Source organism: Solanum tuberosum, unplaced genomic scaffold, assembly GCF_000226075.1.
Source record: "Solanum tuberosum cultivar DM 1-3 516 R44 unplaced genomic scaffold, SolTub_3.0 scf00076, whole genome shotgun sequence".
Lineage (NCBI taxonomy): Eukaryota > Viridiplantae > Streptophyta > Magnoliopsida > Solanales > Solanaceae > Solanum > Solanum tuberosum.
The window spans coordinates 1,354,626-1,376,220 of NW_006239000.1; the positions used below are offsets into that span (position 1 = coordinate 1,354,626).

Sequence of the window (21,595 nt, forward strand, 5' to 3'; positions counted from 1 at the left end):
AGTATTTGGTTGAAGTTACAAATTGCAAAAAAAGTTCAAATATTTCACCAATATTTGCCTTGATATTACTAAAATATAGTTGGTCACATGTATTTTTAAAATCACAACAATAGTATATTCAATATGATATAATGAATAGAATTTGAGAAGTATTTATGAATATTAAATTTCAATATTTATAATTACTGGACCTACTCCATTATTCATGACCAAGCGCGTTGAGATCACAATATTATCAATACATAAAAGAAATATAGCAACACATAAAAAGTAAATATTTACTTGCACTCAATATTTACATCAAACAGAAAATAATTCAAGATTTTAACATGATGAATGCAACCTTTATGTTTTCACTCCAAACACAAAATTACCAATTTATTATGATTAAGTATTTAGTATGATGAGTATGTGTTAATTTATTATAATTAAGTAATACATATTTATGTACAAACACATATCAAATAACTAAATATGCTCTTTAACTTGACCTTATTTCATATTTATGCCCTTCAACTTTGAGTGTACTTAAATAGATACTTAAACTTATATAAAATTATACAAATATATACACACGTCCTACATGGCAACCTACATGACAATTTGCATCCTACATGATTTTCTACGTGTATTATACCACGTAGGACTCATGTGTCTACTTGTTCAACTTTATACGAGTTTGAGTACCTATTTGTGCACATTCAAAGTTAAATGACATAAATATAAAATGAGGTTAAGTTAAGTGACACATTTACATATTATGTCTCCTTATAAATATCGATAAAAAAATATTTCCATAAAAAGTCAAACTATGTGGGGCACAAGTGTACATTTTAAGTCCTCAAGGGTCTAAGTGACTCAACAAAATCCATCAGAATCTCCAAAAATAATCAAAGGGCCCATCATCCACTGGATACACTGATCAAAGCCTATGAGCGCCTACACGATAAAATAACCCATAGTGAAAGATCAAGCTTTTTATGAAGGTTTTCCCAGCTACCACCATCAAAGCTTCATAGAATGTGAACTCTGCAACTCTTTCTTCCCATTTTTTCAATTTCTCAGGATCCAAAATCTTGTCTTTTTCACTCATACTTCATCATAGCTTTGTGTATTCTTGGTATATATGCTAAAGTTACAAAAGAAGAATCTTTTCTTGTCTAATATTTGACCAGCATCACCAGTTTCTCTGTTTTTTCCCACGAAGGAGTTTGAGTTTGGACCCAAGTTTCTTTTTTCTGTTAACTTGTAGGCTTGTTGATGCCTACTGACTATTTCACTTGTTGGGTTGTTGTATTTTTGCTTCAGCAAAAACCCCTTTAAGTCTAACTGTTGAAATTTTTGACTTTGATGTGTAATTTATTTCAGATCTTTGTAGAGGGGTGTTGGTTTAGAGTTTTGTCAGATACCCATTGTTTCTTTGAGTTCCCAGAAGCTAAATTTATGGTGGGGTTTCAGAGTAGATTATCAAGATTGTGTCTTTTGTAAATTGATTGACTTTTGAGGTTGTAGTTGAGGTTATTAAGGTTGTTTTTTTGGGGGTTTAGTTTAGGAAAGGGGCATAGTGCTTGAAGTTTACGGATTAGGGTTTATGTGAGGCTGGATATGGTGCTTTGAGTTGAAAAGATCTAATTTTGGGTATTTTTCTGAAGATGGGTAGTAGCAATGACCACTGTTTTGTGGAATGGAAGGAACAATTTGTTTCTAAGGAGAGGGGACATCGTGTGGTTCATTATTTCTTGAAGGATATTTCAGGGGAATCTATTCTTGCTGTTGTAGGAACTGAAAGGAGTGTTAGGCATATGTTTTATGTCGTCTCCGAAGAGTTCTTGAAAGCTTATGCAGGTGAGGACTCTGTCTATGCTGGCTTCAGATGGAGGTCAAGGAGAGAAGTGGTGAATTGGCTCACATCAATGCTATCAAAACAGCACTTACAAAGTGATTTTTCAAGTAAGTACTTGCTATCGACTGTCGTATTGTAGTTTCTGTTGTTTCTTGTACTTACGTTGCTTCTTTTTCTGGACTGTGTTGGACCCGTTATTCCTTGAGCCGAGGGTGGATTGGAAACAACCTTTCTACATCTAAGATAGGTGTAAGATCTGCTTACACTCTATCCTCCATAGACCTCACTTTGTGGGACTACTCTGGGTATGTTCTTTCCATGGAGTAGGGAATAGCCCTTGTCTCATGTAAGACAACTAAATGCACCTCAGGTACTGCCGAGGAACTGAGGGACCTTCTCGAAAATAGGATAGGTAATTGAGAGATAGAGCTAGCCTATTCGTTATGGGAAATCAATGCTCCGGGCCAAATAATACTATCAAATTCCATTTAGATTAATGAAATACTCATGCCAATTAGCTTTTTATATGCCATGTCATGAGGTCCATTTTGATTTCCCTGAAGTTGGCCTTTAATCTTTAATGTGATGTAGTTACTTTGCAAGTTTTTCCAAGTATCCAATTAGATTAATGAAGTACTTATGCTAATTAGCTTTATATATGCTATGTCATGAGGTATATTTTGATTTCCCTGAAGTTGGCCTTCTTAATCTTAGGTGATGGGTTTACTTCACAAGTTTGTCTAATTAATGTATTATAAAAGATGGTTCGTCTAAGAGGTAGAGGTCCTTCTGGATTCAGGAAATTAGGACAGTGAAGGCCGGAAAGTATTTCATGGCTTCATTTGTTTTGACTTTCGCTATGACATTCTCATCAAGTAAGTTTCATAAAAATAGAACAAATGAAGTTCTTGTGTATTTGCTGTTATGCAGTGAAGTATTTGGATATCTATGATTTTCTGTAATGTTTGCCTTTTTGATGTACCTTTTCTATCTTTCCCCACTGCCTGGGCTTGGCCTCTACTGCAGGGGCAAGTCGTGAGCTTTATGCAACTGTTATTTTTCTTTTCAGATTCCCAGCAATGTTGGTTTTACTCTAGTTCATCTTTCCCATGTAGTCTAAACAGTAATAGAGTGTCTGCTGGAGATGCTTTTCATGTGATATCTGTAACTTCCAAGTCACTGAACTTTTAGAGTATATATTTGCAAACAAAACTGTCTAGAATAGCTGTGAAGGAAAAAACAAAAGCTTGACGTGTGCTCCATGTAATGGCAGAATCACCGAAAGATGATCCTATGTCTCCATTATTCAGTGTCCAATCAACAGATATGGCAAGTAACAAGGTACGAGTTTCCCTCACCACTAACATGTCATTTCCTTGCTGTTTGACATGTCTGACTGATCTCTTATGACAGGGTTCTATAACAAGAAACTTGAGAGTTCATTCTTCCGACATAGTTTGGTCAGGTGAACCATGGATATGTAGTAAACAGCTCAAACACTACCCAACATTTTCCCGGAATGGGATCACAATCGCTGTAAGTTTCCTGGACTGACAATTAGATGAATGTCTCACAATGAAGTTTTTACTTGAAATGCTTAAGATGTTTTACTTGAAATTTCTTAGATGCCGAACAAACTTATTCCAGGAATATACTTGATAAGAAGGCTAAGATATAATATATTTTTGGAGTCACCGTCATTGTGGAACGGGAAATTAATCTCCTTATATAGTTTTGAGCAATGCTCACCCTCAAGAGCTAGATTTTGGGGTTGTATTAGACTCAATGTTCTTTTTCTTTACAACAGAGTCAAACCTATCTAAGTGTTGGTTTAGTTGATGTCGGGTCCCCATGTTATATCTTTCATCCACTTTCCAGATGTTCCGTTTTGGGCATGCGAGGTGTTAAGAGTCTGACATCAGTTGTGGCCTTGTGGGATAGCAAATTAATTGCCTTCTAATTTGTTCCCTCTAATTTTAATGATGACAAATTGCCAACTAGTCCTGTTACCTTTGTCAAAAAAAAAAAATTGCAAACTGTGTCCAAATGTATGGAGATGATTCAGGGTTTAGCATTACACATGGATTATCATTTAGCTCTTATTTACACAAGAGGCATTATCAAATATTAGTGACACTCTTTGTGTTTGTGCTCAAAATGTTTTCTTGACTGCCATAATTAAAGCATGGATTCATCTGTGCTGTTCCTCCCTTTTCCCAATCATTGCCTATTTGGCTTACATAGATTACCATCTAAGCTCTTGAAAGTTGAAACAAGTAAAATGTATCGAATGAACCTTTTCAAGTTTATGCTATTTAGAAAGTTTCCTCCTTGACCCCTTTAGAAAGATGGCCTGACTTCTTTAATGCTGCACCTCTATACCTTATGTATGCCTATTTGTTAGTTTACAGCTATTAAGTCTGTTTCCTTTTCTGTGTTCCAGGTACATGCATTCGTCTTTGTCATGGCTGAAAAGGAAAATCAGTACCTTGCATATCTTGAAGATATGTATGAGGACCGGAAGGGCCAGAAAAAAGTCAAAGTGAGATGGTTCCACTTTAATAGGGAAGTGAGAGGGGTTGTCTCTTTAAGAAATCCTCATCCTAGAGAGGTTTTCATCACTCCTTATGCTCAGGTCATTAGTGCAGAGTGTATTGATGGTCCGGCCATTGTCTTAACTCGGGAACATTATGAGAAATGTGTAGCTGTTTTCCCAAATGACTTGCTAACAAGAGTACATTTTTGCTTCAGACAATTTAAGGGCAACAGAGTAAAACCTTTTGAACTAGGTAAATTGCGCGGTTACCTTGATCAATCAATTTTCTCATGTTTCAGTCCAGATTTCTTTGAAGAAGAAGAATTTAGTGCTAAGGATGATGTAAAAGTTGGAGCTAAAAGGCCAAGAAAGAAATATAAGGAGCATCAGATGACAGCATATGAAGAGTCTTACAAGAAGTTCAAAAATGGTTTTTTAAGTAGGAAATTTAACTCCAATAAGCATGTTGGAAGTGAGCTTTGGTATACTCCTAAGTTTGTGGTTAATGAGAAGATAGAATGTCTGAGCCAAGATAGTGGGATCCGAGGCTGCTGGTTCAGATGCACCATTGTGGAAATATCCCGGAGACAGATGAAAATAAAGTATGATGATATTAAGGATGAAGATGGATGTGGAAACCTTGAGGTATGCCCCAGCACTTTTTCAGAGTACTTCATTACATGTTAAAAACTTCAACTCGGAGAGATATGATTTTATCATTCTGGACCAAGATGAACTAGAAATTTTGTTAATATTGTTACATTTTGGAAACTAACATCATTTTTACACATTCATCAACTTTATAGGAATGGATCCCTACATTTAGACTTGCCAAGCCTGATAAACTTGGAATGAGAAACTCTAACCGTCCAACAATCAGGCCTTCCCGCCCTTGTGACCTGGAAGATCTTGCCTTTGATGTGGGAGCACCTATTGATGCCTGGTGGAGTGATGGTTGGTGGGAAGGAATAATTGTCGACGCAGACAAATCAGAAAAGGAAACCTATAGAGTTTATGTTCCTGGTGAGTTTTGTTTTTCAATATTGTTGCTAGCGTTACGCAAACATATCTCTTTATTTACTTCATAAACTGTTTTCTCCTCTTTTGTTATCAGGTGAGAGGATGTTCTTGAATATAGATAGAAAGAATCTAAGAATCTCAAGGGATTGGGTGGGAGATCGATGGGTAGATATCGAAACAAACAGAGACATTCTTTCAATGATATCTTTGATCCAAGAAACCAAGATTTCTGTATCAAGTATTACTTCAGAGCGCCAGCGTGCTAGTCCTATGGATCATAAAATTCACTCGAGTAGCGTGGATGAAGAAGCTGCTCGTGGTTCTACAGAAGCAAGATCAGTTGATCACCATTCAAAACATTCAATCGGTGTCAATATTGAGAAGCAAGAAGATCACATTACAGAAAAGCGACTAACTGATAACTCCACTAGAGATATAGACTTGATTAAGGATGAGAAGCATGCAACTGAAAACAAATCCGATGAGAATGATTGTAATAACAGCAGCAGCAGTGGCAGCGACAAGCATGACTTAGACTGCCAACTTAGCGATGATAATGATTCTTACAACACGGACATTGACAACGACACTAACAAGGACAGCAATGTGGAAAAATCATCAGAACCTGAGATTGATGGGGGAAAATGCGAAACAGAAGTAATGGATATGGTGGCGTGATGTATTACCACCGAAACAGATTCCAGTTTGTTGCTAGGTACTGATGCTGTTCAACTGTACATAGAGATGGAAATTGAATGAGGTTTGCTCGTAGTGTTAGAAATCGAGTGTCTTAGACTCTTAGGTGTACAGGTTATCATTAGTTCCCACTACTTTATTAGAATCTGGAGATGCTCTAGCAATTATAAACTCTCTAATTACTAGGATCTTCTACGATATCTGTAACGTTCCACTATTGAGTCAAATTGTTTTGCAAGTGTGTTGCACACAGTGTAATAGACAGATACATACTATGAACCTTGCATGTTGTAAAATGCAGTATTTTATGGTGAAATCATTGTCACACAATATGGCTTTAGGCCACCGATCTTATTGAGCCGCCCCTATGTCTATTTCAAAATTGAGGGCTCATAAGCCAATTTAGTTCTGTTTTTGAATGAATTTGCAAATAGGACACAGAAAATTGAAGTGTGAAAGTTCAGAGTCTGAGCCATTGTTGTCCACCTATGAACTTTAAATCCAAGAAAGGTTCTGCTTCAGATTCATTGAGTGTCTTGGACCATGTCACTCTACCTGCTCTATTTGCTCCACTGCCCCTGCACTGGTATTCACCAAACACTGTATGCCTGCAAACACAGAAAATAAGTCGTTTAATAGACAGATCGATCTCAAGAGGATCATTGCTTACTCCTAATATTCAGTGGTCACTTGTCAATATCCACCAAAAGGGGTTGTGTTAATCAACACTTAGATATTATCATCAATCTTCACTATCTTATACTCGAAATTCACTGAATACCTATTCGTCATACCAGACAAGAACAACTAGGTGCGATAAATATGATATCTCTATTCTTAACTAGGAGTCTCGAATCTTACTGGCGCCTAGATGGTTGATTCCAATCAGTCCAACCTTTTGGATCAATAATAGGATCAAAATCACATTTGGAATATATAATTCTTGAATATTCTCCCCATGCTCTGCCCAAAAAGACTCTGCCACTTCCTTTGATTTTACAATTAACAAAAGAGAAACCAGTATCTTGATCTGCTGAGTCTCTGTGTTGTGCTGCAATTGCTCCATACCCTTTGGCTATTGAATGTAGAGTACAATTCTGTTAACAGTATTAAAGAAAAAATAAGTCAAAGTTTTGAAGAAAGAAAGTAGAGAAAATGACAAAATGGTCCTTTATGTTTGAGGTAGTTTCAAAGTAGAGAGCTATGTTGCTCAAAACTCTTCCAAAATGTCGATAATGCATGTCAGATCCTCCAAAAAGAATACATATTTAAAGAATTTGATACAGACACAACAACATTATAGGAAAGTCCAAACAATATTGATAGATAGGTAAGAGAATAAGTACCTTATAAAGTGACCTAGCATTTCCACAAATGAAATCAACAGATCCTTGAATATAACATTGGTAAAAATAATGTGATCCAGCATCATCTAAAAGTGTATCTTGTGATCCCAATATTCTTACTCTATACAAAACTGATCTATCACCAGTTAATCTCAATGCCACTCCTTGCATTCCAACACCTTTAGGATCTGGAATTACTGTGTTCTGAAAAAAAATTCACAAAACGAGTTGGGTCATGACAACAACAACAAAAAAACGATACTGTTATAGATAGATTTGACTGTAATACGTAACGTACCTCGATAGTGATGCCAGTGGCACAAAAGTAGTCAGATTCAACAGTGAGTGTTGCAGTTCTAGAAGTGCCTAAAATAGAACCATATTGGTCAGTGTCAGAGGCTTTGTCATGACCAGAAATAATGGTTCTAGCTGTTTGATTTTGATCACCAACTAATGATATGAATGGCTTTGATGCTGGTATATGTACCTTTTCTCTACATAAATTATACACGTCGTTAGTCATTGACGAAATCAGAATTTTCACTAAAAAATTGAAAATATAAAAAGTAAATACAAGAAAAAGTTAAAGGAGGTCTAACATCTACTATATATACATAACTCAATAGTATAATTTTCTGTTGAAGGGGTTCGTACTTCGTACTAAACTGACAATATTCAAACATCACACGTAAAATAAGATTTCAACACAATACATCATGGGCTGAAAAAGAGTACTATGTTCATTGAAGTTATGTACTATTATTCTGTTACGGAGTTATGATTTGAAATTTATTATAAATTCAAAATTAGATCTTTTCAAAAAGTTATTGGAGTAGTTTCTAAATTAATAATCCGCACATATATCATGATTTTTTAAGACAAAACATTAGGTTTAGATCAAATTTATTGTGTTCGACCAAATTCGTAAGCTATACTCTACCTTTGTTCCTGAATTCATTAATGTAAAATAATCTTTACATTATCAAAATTTACCTAAAGTATATTTATACGTAAGTTTTTTTTAAAATATGAAATTTATAATTCTTTAAAAAAAAATTCACTTTATCAGTGCACAAAAGTTAGTAATTTTATGTGGGGGTTGGTGGGTTAACCCACTACCATTGTATTAACTGTCAACTATTTCTAGTATAAACTATACCCACGTCCTCAAGCTTAAATTAACTTCACACCAACTATTAAAAAATGCAAAAAAAGTTGTATAAAAATAATTTTTAAAAAAATGCATATTATGAATCAATGCATGAGCTTTTTACATTTATAATTAAGAAAAGAAAGTAAAGGATACTGAATTTAAGTTATCTGTTAAAAAAATTTAAGCGATCTGATTATGTTAATATTTTTTACATATAGTTAATACATGCATTGAAACTTTTAACTCAAATAATATAATATCGTCGCAAACTCTCAACTTTATGGATTCCAGGTTCTACAATAGCTTCACTAACTGAGTTCTGAATTTAATAATAAAATTTTAATTATACATACAAAGAACTCAATTCAAAGCTATTAAATTTTACTGAACCCCTAGATTGGTCCTCATGATCATCACATAAACTAATCTATGTTGTTCAAACTCTAAAATATGTCTTTCGTATTCGAGTAAATTCTTCAAAATATACATTAATTTTGTAGAATTCAACATACACTCATCAATATTTTTGAAGAATCTGAACAACATATAAACTAATCAGAGTAAGAAGTTGATAAAAACTAAAAAGTACACTATATATACCATAAGAATTCACATATATTCATCGACATTATTGAAGAATCTGAACAACATAGAAATTAATCATAGTAAAATGTTGATAAAAACTATACTATATTATATAGAAAAAATTTAAAAAATTACCTGTAGGTTCCAGGATGAATGTAAATAATAACTCTTTGTAAATTATTTGAAGGAACTTTATCAACTGCACCTTGAACACTAATTGAATCTCCTTTACCATTTTGATCAACAACTATAACTCTTTGTAACGAAGATGAAGAAGAAGAAGAAGAAAAACGCGATCGTATAAATTCATCTTTATTCAAATTCACCTTCATATCATCCCATGTTATAATGTAACAAGAATATTGATCACCACAAATCAAGAAAAAAATCACAACCAAAGTGCTTAAATCACTTAAATTCATCTTAAACCCCAAAAAAAATATGAAGATGGTAAAAAAGAGTTATGGGCAAAAGCAAGTAAGAAGTGAAGGCAATAAATATAAGAGCCTATAGTACTTGTAGTATGGTTTTTATACAAACTTTTTTTTTTTTGCATAGTAGAAATATTTATGAAATTATGAACGTTGGAATTTGCATGTTACATAATTTCAAGAACCTCTAAAGTTTTAAAGTTAATAATAATATAGAAATAAAATGGAGAGTGAAATGTGTAAAGATTGAGGGGTAGTTTTTGTTAAGGAGTAGTTGTGAAATTTCAAGAGGTGTGTTTTTTTTCGAAAAGTTGCATTATAACCGCTATTTTTATATTTATTGTTTTTTTTTAAAAAAAAACATAGGCTAAAATCAGCATCTTTTTCTCTTGCTTTTTAATTCAACGTGTTTTAACTATAAGTGGAAAAAGAAAAGAGTATGGGTGTTATCAGCGGAATATTTACATCAGTATTTACATCAAATCAATAAATATATATCATCACGTGTTTATATTTTATACTTTATACATATACTTACATCACGTAAGTGGTTATAAAAACAACGACAACAATATACCCCGTGAATTCTCACAAGTGAGGTCCAGCTATCTAGGAGAATTAATAGAATATACGTAGACGGTAGACCATTTTCCTAAAGAGGTTATTTTTTGAAGGACACCCGACTCTAGTACAATATATTAAAATAACTATGAAAAATAATAAACGACTCTTTTATCACTTGAATGGTTAATTGGTAAAATTTATTACTTCGTTAAATTATTTGATTACGATAAATTAATATAATTTGGCGAAATTAAAAATTTTGTGATGTAACGGGTCGCTAGAATCACATGTGTTATGTTTCACAACCGGCGCCTCTTTTCGTTTCGCTTATTTTGAAACTAAATTTATAGACGAAAAAGTACGTCCATTCATCTTAACACCACCGTGTGTAGAAGATTCTCTCGTTCCTTAATTATAGATCTCGAGTTAACATGTTATAATCCGAGGCAAAGTTAGAAGTTCGATTATGCGTTTGATGAACCCAGTATTTGTATAAACACGTTTATTGAATATATACAAATATTATATTTAGAACTCAATTATAATTACTTTTTGTTGTTTTTCTTAAATTTAGAATCTATAAAATTGAAGTTTTGACTTTACTTCTGAGTTCTGACTGCAATATGTGAAAATTTTAATATTTCACGGGTTCTTTTACACTTGTTAAATATATAAGTTAATCAAGAAAAAACTAACTTTTGTAGATATTTCGAGAGTCCAAAGTCTAAAGGACACATTTTTGAAGTAAAAATTAGATTCCAAATAGGTCAATTAATTTTGAAATACCTATTGGAAATTAGCTAAATGTCATAAATCATTAATTTATTATAACTTATCAATATATCGTTATTAAATATAATTATTTATTGTTTAATTAGAGTAACATTAAATTGTTTTTTTGTGATCTATAATGAGCATGAGTTCAACTCATGAAATCATATTAAATAATTGCTTCGTTCAAAATAGATCGCCTATATACCTCACATTCTCTTATTGGGTGCAATCTTTTCCTTCACCCTGCATTAACGTAAGATGTTTTATGCATCAAATTATTATTTTTTGTCCCCAACCAAAGTGCTTATTAAATACTTTGTTCCCCAAGATCATACCCGTGGATAAGAGATGGCCCTTCTACTTTAATGGTTAGCTAGAGCTATTTATCATAAAGATTTTGAGATGAGATCACGTGATAGGACTTTTTTTTTCTTCATTTGAGTTAGAGCTCGGAGAAAATCTTGTTGAGAGCGTCATCATAAAATGAATCCAACAGTACACGATCTTCGATACGGATTTCGAATACCAAAGGAAACCAAAATAATAATAATAATAATAATAATAATAATCAATTAAAACGTAAGTAAAATCTCAATACTTTTTCACATCCAATATTGAAAAATTTATTCATACTATCAATATTCTAGAACACCCTTATACATATGAATAAAATCTCAATATTTTTTTTTCATATGTTGTGAAGTATTCGATAAATTTGAATTTATTTACTTCTGGTAAATCACTCTTTACTAAATACAACATATAATGTCATCGTGAATAGACAATTAAAACACCAATATGAGTTATGTGGTGTAGTAATGTGACTGTTTCACCCTTAACCAAAAGTCTCGAGTTAGAGACATATACATAGAGAAAAAAAAAATAGACAATTAAAACATAAGTAAAATCTCAATACTTTTTCACATCCAATATTGAAAAATTCATTCATACGATCAATATTCTAGAACATACTTATATAAATATGAATAAAAGAAAGGCTATGACACAAAATGTTTGATCAAACTTGAAGGAAATGGACTCTTATATCCTACCTATAAAATATAAAAATGAAAATCTAACAAGCAAAGTTAGCCTAATTTTTTTTATTTTCTTTTACTTTGCAAAAAGTAATAAAACATAATTAAACTAAATTCTAAGCCATTGATCTCCACCAATGAAGTCTCTTTTCAAGAAGGGTTTGACTTGGTCTTGAGTGAAATTATTAGACCATGGCACTCGACTTGCTCTATTTGCTCCAATTCCCTTGCAATTGTATTCTCCAAAAAATGCATGCCTAAAAAAAAGACATTTTCGAGATCACCATTTAAATCATACTTTAAAGTACATAAAAATTTGTACGTCTATCCACTTCAAAACAACTTTAAATATGCGTGTCTAAAGCTGAGTTTGAAAACGTCTCAAGAAACTCAGACACATATGACATTTTCTTGATTGCACATCTATCTACCTCAAACAAACGTCTAAAATTCAGACACATATACCATAGCTTTAGTCTCTTTTTTTTAGACATTTTATTGATTTGCACATCTATCCACCTCAAAACAACTGAATCTGAGTTTGAAAATGTCTGAAATTCAGACAAATATATTAACTTTAGTCATATGTAACTTCATACCTAATTATCAACCTCGTATATCTCAAGTTGTTTTGAAGTAGGTAGACGTGTAAGATAAATTAAAAAGTAAATACAGATTAAATAACGATGTCGAAATAAATAATGATCTTACCCTTCTCTAGATGGTACGTCCCAATCAAACCATCCTTGTGGATGAATAAGGGCATCAAAATAGCATTTTGAGTAAATAATCCTTGAATATTCTCCCCAAGCTCTGCCTAAAAATACACTTCCACTTCCAGTAACTTTACAATTAACAAATGAGAATCCACTATCATCATCAGGTGATTCTCTTTCATGTGCTGCAATTGCTCCTGATATTCCCACATTATCTTGAGCTACTGAATGAAGATCACAACTCTGTTGAGAAAAATTAAAACAAAATCGCAATTACGCCTTGAAAAAAGTTAAACAAGTGAGGCTTGTTCAGGTGATGGAGTATATCCTTCAAGTTTCAAGTATGTGGAGGGTTGTATGTGTCAATTGTCCCTTCTCGATTAAAAAAGATAATAATGAGTTAAGAAGTTGAATGAGGGGTGAGGGCTCTTATAAAGTCTATAACAATTGGTACGAGAGTAGGTCGATCAACGAGGTGGCCTGGACACATACTACTAGAAATAAAGTTTTTTTCCATTGCGAATCATTATTGATTAAAAGAGATAATAATGAATTAAGAAGTTGAATGAGTGCTCTCTCAGCTATAGACTAGTCTTTGGGGTGAGGGCTCTTATAAAGTCTTATAACAATTGGTACGAGAGTAGGTCGATCAACGAGGTCCCCTGGACCCACATTACTAGAAATAAAGGTTTTTCCCAATCGCGAATCAGTGAAATATTAGTGATATATAACATGACTTTTTCACTCATTTCCTCCTGAACCAACTCACTAGAAATCAAAAAATGTAGGGTGGAAAACAAAAACAGATTCTCACTGAATAATGGGAAACTTTCTAATATTTCTGAATGAAAACATTACTTTATTTTTTGTCCGATCCTCACCAATTTAATCAAAATATCTCTTAAGAAAAGCCACACAACATTTTTCAATAGGAATATAGTGATTTTTTTAGCAGTGATCATTTCTTTCTAATTGTATTAAGTCTTGACAGACAGAATAACCTGATACTTATATTATTGATGACAAATAACAAGTCGGATGTCAACAAGCTGACCTGAACACTATCGATATTAAAAAAAGAAAGATAAAAGAGACAAAGAACCTGAAAAAGTGATCTAGCATTGCCACATATGAAATCAACAGTTCCTTGAATGTAACACTTGAAAAAATAATGTGATCCTTTATCATCATAAAGTGTGTCTTGTGATCCCAAAATCCTAACTCTGTACAACATTGCTTTGTCACCAGCTAATCTCAATGCCACACCTTGCTTATCCTGTTCCTGACGCAATGCAGCCACAGTATTCTAACAAAACAAAAAAAAACTCATTTCCGTGAGTTTAACTGAATCCATTTAATAATAAGATCACGCTCATTCTGTATCGAATACCTCAAAGGTTATGCCAGTTGCACAGAAATAATCTGATTCTACAGTAACTGTGGCTGTAGCAATAGTGCCTATTTCATTCCCATATTGATCCTTGTCACATGCCTTAGAGTTACCAGTAATTATTGTTCTTCCAGGATGATTTTCATTACCAATTAATGAAATAAATGGCTTTGAAGATGGAATATACACTTTTTCTCTGCATAACAAAATAAAAAAAATAAAAAATCACAAACTATACAGCTAAATCTTCACATATACTCCTATGTTCATCTTTAATTGTCAAATTTTCGACTTGACACCCCTCTTAAGAAACGATAAACATAAGGGTGATTTTATTGTATTGTCCTTATTAATTATAAGGCATCGAAATGTTGGAAATGAATGACAAGGATAAAACAGACACAAAATGATAAATTGTTTCTTGATTTTCTTTATTGAAGATGTAAAATTAGATGACAGCTATTTTTATTATACTCGACAGATAAAGATGAATGGAGAAAGTAATAGTTAAAAAGAAATTTTCCACAAGAGTGACACGACACTATAATTAAGAAATAATTCTAAAATATAAATTTTACGGTTTCAATCTTTAAATACTCATCATTGAACCTATTACGTGTTTGTAATTATAGATCCAAAATTAAATAGTACTAGCTAGTATATATAGTCTATAGATAGATATGTATCTGTACAGACCAATCTTGTTTTAATATAAATCATTTGCTTTAATTATGTGACAAAAAGAGAACATATATTAATTTCAATGTATCAAACATGAAAATCTCAAAACACAAAAAGTAACACTAATCATGACTATTTCAATGTGTGATTCCATTTCTAACAAAGGAGGAAAAAAAACATAGAATTTGAATCTAAAACATAGTAATTTTTTATACCATCGATATATATATACACAGATAAATACCTATAGAGTCCGGGATGAACAAGAATTTTGATTCGTTGAAAATTAAAATCGGGGACCATGTCGATTGCACCTTGTACAGTAACGGAGTCTCCATTACCATTCGAATCGACTACGATAATTCCTTGAGACTTGCGTAAAATTCCATTACTTATATCAATATTATCAAAGTTCATTGTAATATCGTCCCACGTAACGTAACGTTGAGCCTCCAATTTACTAGCACAAAAAATGAACAAAAACATGGTGATAAAAAATTTAAAGTTCATCTTGAGAAAAATAGCAATTTTTGTTTTGGAAATTTTATTTGGAGTTTAATTGAAATGAAAAGTAAGTATAGTGATGAATTTATTTATAGGTGAAAATGAAAGGGAAATGGAAATTTGATGTGAAGAACTCTAATAGTAGAAGAAGATTAAGTGAAAAGATTACTTTAATCTGATTTTTTAGAGATAATTACACTTAATACTCTTAAATGTGTTAGTTTTGGATATACTCCTTGAATATTAAAATTAAGTATTTTTATTCATTTATATTATGAAATGCTATACTTACACCCCGTATAAGGTATATTCGAATAGTATTTATTATTTAGAAATAAATGCATAGTCAAAAGTCATTGAAAAATAGTCAATTATTTCGTGGATTTCATACTTTAAGTTCATACCACTACCGTGGTGTTTTTGCGTAAAAAAATCACTATTTTCAATGAGTTTTCACTTTGCCAATTTATTTAAGTTCTCGTAACGTATAACAGATTCACTTGGTTATTAAGATCGAAATTCATAACATTATCATGATGTTTTTGCATTAAAGATAACTATGTTTCGATGAATTATTAATTATTGACTTATTTAACTTACCGTAACGAATGACGAATTTACTTGTTTAAGATCGAAATCATTTTTCATGATGTTTTCACGTAAAAAATAACTATGTTTCAATGAATTATTAATTATTGATTTATTTAAGTTCTCATAACTTATCACAAATTCAGTCGTTCTCCAACTCTTTCAAGTATAAGAATTCTATTTATCATTAACAACAAAATTGCCGCCCTTTTTTTTTTTAGGCGCCTTTTTTTTTCTTAGTAAAACATTTTCGCCCTTTTTTAACCTATAATGTATTGCCCAAATGGATAATTGATGCCATTAAATCATAATAAACTCAATTTTATAAAAGAATTAATAGAATTAAATAACATTATTTTTGAGTTTGACTAATTATGTAAAGTAATTTAGAAATGTCCCAATTCAATTATCCTCATTTAATTGTATATCACACTTTATAACTAATAATTTACATTTTTAGAACAAAGAAAGAAGAATTGAAACAATAGTTTGATGGGCTCATAAAATGGGCTTTTTAAGTGGCTACAAGTTCCAGCCCAACTTAAACCAAAATGCACAAAGATGAGGCCCAATTTAATCACTTGTAAATTATTATTTTTGCGGGGGAATAATTTTATGGATCTTAAATCTCACTTAGGAACTAATTAATTAGATATATGCTAGATTGTAATATTATAAATCTTATCAAATTTTGGTACATCCAGATAAGTCCAGATACATGTATATTGGGATACATGGGATCAAAATTAGGTGTAATCTGTTCTAGATACACTATATTCATAGATTCGCATGTGTCCTTTTGGTGCGTCCAGATACATTAATATATATATATATATATATATATATATATATCGGTATACATGACGTCAAAATTAGATGTAGTATGTTTTAGATATAGTGTATCCAAGTGGATTTGCATGTATCTGGAATACCTAGACAAATCTAGTTCACCTCTCTCCCATCTCTCTTGTTGCTCTCATATCTCGCTCGCGTATCTGAAATTTCAAATACATATATCTAGTGGGATTCATATGTATCTGAGATCCACTCCTTCATTCTTAACCATATATTTTAAATTTGAGTTCTGATTCTAAAGTCGCTTTATTAGGAAATATTTATATATCTCAATGTGGAACTTTCCAACGTCAGATTCTAAGGCATGTAACAGACACCAACAAATGTGAATGATATCAAGAAACTATGTATATGTCGTCGTTCTTAAAAAACTTAATTTAATCAGATTCTAAAACGAGTATCAGATCCCGAGAAAACAAAAAAAATCTAATCCTCTTTTGCTTATTGTGGAATGCGGCGACCCACCCCTAAAGAAGTTGAGAAGGCAAAAAGCTTTTTAATTCCAATGGTTCAGAATTTAGATTCATGAAGCACTTGCAACCATGCATATTTTATTTTATTTTTTTATACCAAAGTTTTCACGATCATAAAATAAATTGACCCCACCAATAATATTCCCGTCTTTTTTTGACTAATATCTGATATTATGCTATGTGTTCTGTTTGTGATGCCAAATTCGAATATCATTTTATCCACTTAGTCCTCTTCTCGAAAAAGGGGTGGATGTATCGTTTACGATATAAATTCAGTAAAATTTAGTAACTTTAGTTTAAATTCGAAAGTTTCCTTATCCACTTGTCCTTTTCTGGAGTTATGGGTGAACATGTCATAAATTTAATAATTTTAGTTCAAATTCAAAGATTTCTTTATTTTCTTATGATGATGGTCTTTTCGTCTTTCAATACACTCCATATTCACGCAGATCCGTAAGCCATACCATCCGTTCTTCTCACTTTCATCTCTTGTATATTTGTCTAAATTACTTATAAATATTTTTAGAATAGTATTTATTGCTTACATGTCGAATTCAAAAAAATAAGTAAGAAATTCTCTTATTGTCATGTGTATATATATATTTTTCCTTCAAGAAAATATTAGTTTTTTTGTTTTTGTTTTTCACGTAGTGATCGGAATCCACATTAGAATCTGACTAAATTCGAATCACACATCACTTTCAACGAATTTTTCTCCGAACTCAAGACCTCTCGTTAAATTTCAAGCAATCAAACCCTACTATCCTTATTAGTTCTTTTCATCTCCCAAATGGCAGACAATTCATTTTAATTTTGTCTTGTCGACTATATTATATATTGCCACTTGACCACTAAGAAATTGTACAATTAAATGAAAGGCCCATATTAATTATATATTACTATATACCGTCTCTCTATCAATACTGAATTATTTAATGAAAAAAATAAAATCCAAACGTTCAACTTCCAAGTCACTTCCCTACTGTTAGGAAAAAATTAATGAAAATTCATCGGAGTTGTATTAATTACACGAGACTTTGAAAAAAGTGGATTGAATAATATGGTTAGAATTAGTCAAATTACGTTGAAATATAATATTTTCGCTATTTTAATTTATGTGACATTATCTGAATTTATATGAAATACAAAAATAAATAAAAATTATTTGAATTTATTACTTAAAAAAGTGTCACACAAACTAGATCGAAATAATGCCTCTAGTTTCAACTTTTTTTACACTTTCTTCTTTTTAGTTGGTCTAGGAAAAAGAATGACACTCTTCGATATTTACTAACAGTTTGATTTTAAACTTTTTATTTTATCTTTCATGGTTTATTTTTAAGTATAAATTTTGATTTTTTTTTCTTTTATTTTAAATTTTATATTCAATCAAATTAATTTGTGTCTAATAAAAATAATCCCTCAACTTTACCAATATAAAAATAAAATTCACTTATATTTTATTTATATCAATTTATAAAATTATACTAAATATGTTATTATCGTCGATCAGTCAATTAATAGTTTGCGTAAGTCCTTTATGTGGTAGGGCCTAGTATAGTGGCGGTTCCATGACCAAGAAGAAATCTTCCAGAATAAAATAAATAAACATGTCATCGCAAACGTCACATTATCTTTCTTTTAATGAATATGATTGGTAATTTTTAAAAGAAAAAATGTTGTTTAATTAATTATTTTAGCCTAATAAATAAATAAATGTTAATTTGCTTTTGATCAAGTTGGACTAGATTTCTTACTTACCTAAGCAATGAGCTTTCCTTCTTGAGCCTAAACGACTTTGAGGATGAGTTGATCGGTCGAAAAACGATTTTATTTACGAATTTGAATATGTGATATAATTTATGACATTATTTAAAAATAATATATGTATTTATTCTGTAATATAGTTTACGATATTATTTCAAAACAATATATGCATTTATTCTCTAACGCTTTCTCATACATGTAAGTAAATTTGATACATATGTTGTATATATTTTTGAAAAATATATTTTAAAAGGATTCCTTAAATATTCATGTTGTAAGGGGTTATTTGGATACCCGTCCACAGAATGGACTTCATAATTTTACATTTATACGTTAGAATATCGTATAAGACGATAAACACACCAAAATTCAACATTTATTATTAGTGCTAGGTGTCAAACTTTCTTAATCCTAAACAAATTATTTACCTCCACAAATAAATACTCCCTCTGTCCTTAATTACTTGTCCACTTTTAAATTGGCACACCTATTAAGAAAATAATTAATGACATAGTGAGTTTACCATTTTACCCCTATTAATTATGAAGTGGATGAAAAGTTCTACATTTTAAAAAATAATTAATCATTTAATTGAGGGTATAATAGGTAAAAAAATTGTCCTTTCTTGATTTGTCAAAATAGACAAGTAATTAGGGACAACTATAAAAAAAAAATTGGACAAGTAATTAGGGACGGACGGAGTAAAAGTTACCAAGTTCAGCTCCCCAACTTTGGTCCCAATTATTATTATGATGAATTCAAAGGTTTGCGTGTACGTTTTTTCCAACCAACTCCGACATGTTCATGTCACTAGTTGCGTTTCTTTAATTGTCATACGAATTTGTTCGTGTAAATAATTTTTATACTATCAAACGTAAGGATAAAATTAGTATTAAGATAGTCAAATTCAATTAAACTTTGATAGATTTAGTTTAAACTCTATTTATATTTGAAAAAATCATTGAATATTTATATCGTCTTAATAACTTTAAAGAATTAAAATCTCGAATCAATAAACTTCAAGTCCTAGTTGTACTTCTTGCTGTCATATTATTTTTACATATTGAAAACACTTGTTAACATATTTTATTTACAAAATTTCAAATTTCACATTAAAAAAAAACTACATCTATTAATATTATTTGTCTGACTTAATAGTATAAGAAAATTATTTATACTAACAGTATGAATCTTAAGCACAAACACGAGTTTAGTTTTTTATTTTGTTGTTGATACGAGAATTTATAATCGCACAAAAGAGATAAATGATACTAAATAAGTCTTATCTGATAAGTTTGAGAATAAAAATAGAGCAACTTTTACATATAGCAAACATAAAATTCACATATAGCAAGCGAGATCTGGGAGAGGGGAGAGAGGGGAACGAAAATATATGTATATATATACAATTTTCACGCATTTTATACATTTGCGTTTTTGTATAAAGTGAGAGAGCGAGATATGGGAGAGGGGAGAGAGGGGAACGAAAATATATGTATATATATACAATTTTCACGCATTTTATACATTTGCGTTTTTGTATAAAGTGAGAGAGCGAGATATGGGAGAGGGGAGAGAGGGGAACGAAAATATATGTATATATATACAATTTTCACGCATTTTATACATTTGCGTTTTTGTATAAAGTGAGAGAGCGAGATATGGGAGAGGGGAGAGAGGGGAACGAAAATATATGTATATATATACAATTTTCACGCATTTTATACATTTGCGTTTTTGTATAAAGTGAGAGAGCGAGATATGGGAGAGGGGAGAGAGGGGAACGAAAATATATGTATATATATACAATTTTCACGCATTTTATACATTTGCGTTTTTGTATAAAGTGAGAGAGCGAGATATGGGAGAGGGGAGAGAGGGGAACGAAAATATATGTATATATACAATTTTCTCTCGCTTTATACAAACACAAATGCACTTTATACACTTGCGTTTGTATAAAAAACGAGAGAGGCGAGGGATAGAACGAGAGTGGCGAGCGAGATTCACCAGGAGAGAGGTGAAATAGCAACAGTTTGCTATGGGGTACAATTAAATCAAACTATATTTATAGCATTTAATTTGAATTAATAGTTTGCTATTATATACAATTTTCCATAAAAAATATTGAGGAGATTTAAGATGTGATACTCATGTTTAAGAAATCATTTCCTCAATTAATTCGTCTGGAAACCTAACTTTAAAAATTATAAAGTTTGTGTTTAACAAGTTGTGTATTTTTGTCATGGAAGTGATTTTTTTCCCACCGATGGCTTTTAATTTATAAATAAATTATAAAATAATGAATAAGTCACCAACTATACTAAGATTCAATTAATATTTACTTGAATCAATCAAATACTTATCCTTTACTAAAGATTCCTCAAAGACTTTTTGTCATCCAAATATATTATTTTAATTTATATGATTGCACAAACTACAATAGTTGTTTCTTTCCCATGTAGATTCCCATGTAGAAATAGTCAAATTACATTTGTGTAAGTTAATTAGTTATATTATGCAAGATAAGGAGCTGTTTGTATTATCTTGAAATTAAAATAAAATGTATTTATCATCTGAACAATCTCTTCTATATTCCAAACATTACTAACTAAAACAAACACAAATATTTTTTC

The 21,595-nt window shown here is 31.3% G+C and overlaps 3 protein-coding genes across 4 annotated transcripts; 1 reads left to right on the forward strand and 2 right to left on the reverse strand.

The window, feature by feature from the left end:
- The first annotated feature begins 989 nt into the window (after nucleotides 1-989).
- LOC102589315 (uncharacterized) lies at nucleotides 990-6,422 on the forward strand. 2 transcript variants are annotated; one of them, XM_006346093.2, is made up of 7 exons: nucleotides 1,863-1,950; nucleotides 2,643-2,718; nucleotides 3,117-3,184; nucleotides 3,257-3,379; nucleotides 4,287-5,024; nucleotides 5,186-5,402; nucleotides 5,494-6,422. In XM_006346093.2, exons 2-7 carry the CDS (start codon nucleotides 2,676-2,678, stop codon nucleotides 6,075-6,077), a joined length of 1,773 nt encoding a protein of 590 aa, XP_006346155.1. In that variant the 5' UTR covers nucleotides 1,863-1,950; nucleotides 2,643-2,675; the 3' UTR covers nucleotides 6,078-6,422. The 2 variants fall into 2 exon arrangements, with proteins under 2 accessions (XP_006346154.1, XP_006346155.1); XM_006346092.2 differs by lacking the exon at nucleotides 2,643-2,718 and having other exon boundaries at nucleotides 990-1,950.
- Nucleotides 6,423-6,486: 64 nt separating this feature from the next.
- On the reverse strand, nucleotides 6,487-9,511 carry LOC102594536 (pectinesterase QRT1-like). The gene is made up of 5 exons (XM_006346189.2): nucleotides 9,315-9,511; nucleotides 7,740-7,935; nucleotides 7,442-7,645; nucleotides 6,957-7,192; nucleotides 6,487-6,703 (listed from the first exon to the last, which is right to left on the reverse strand). Exons 1-5 carry the CDS (start codon nucleotides 9,509-9,511, stop codon nucleotides 6,556-6,558), a joined length of 981 nt encoding a protein of 326 aa, XP_006346251.2. The 3' UTR covers nucleotides 6,487-6,555.
- A 2,583-nt stretch (nucleotides 9,512-12,094) lies between these two features.
- On the reverse strand, nucleotides 12,095-15,189 carry LOC102594858 (pectinesterase QRT1-like). The gene is made up of 5 exons (XM_006346190.1): nucleotides 15,017-15,189; nucleotides 14,092-14,287; nucleotides 13,804-14,007; nucleotides 12,697-12,944; nucleotides 12,095-12,242 (listed from the first exon to the last, which is right to left on the reverse strand). The coding sequence occupies exons 1-5, from the start codon at nucleotides 15,187-15,189 to the stop codon at nucleotides 12,095-12,097; spliced, it is 969 nt and encodes a 322-aa protein (XP_006346252.1).
- Between the last annotated feature and the right edge of the window lie 6,406 nt (nucleotides 15,190-21,595).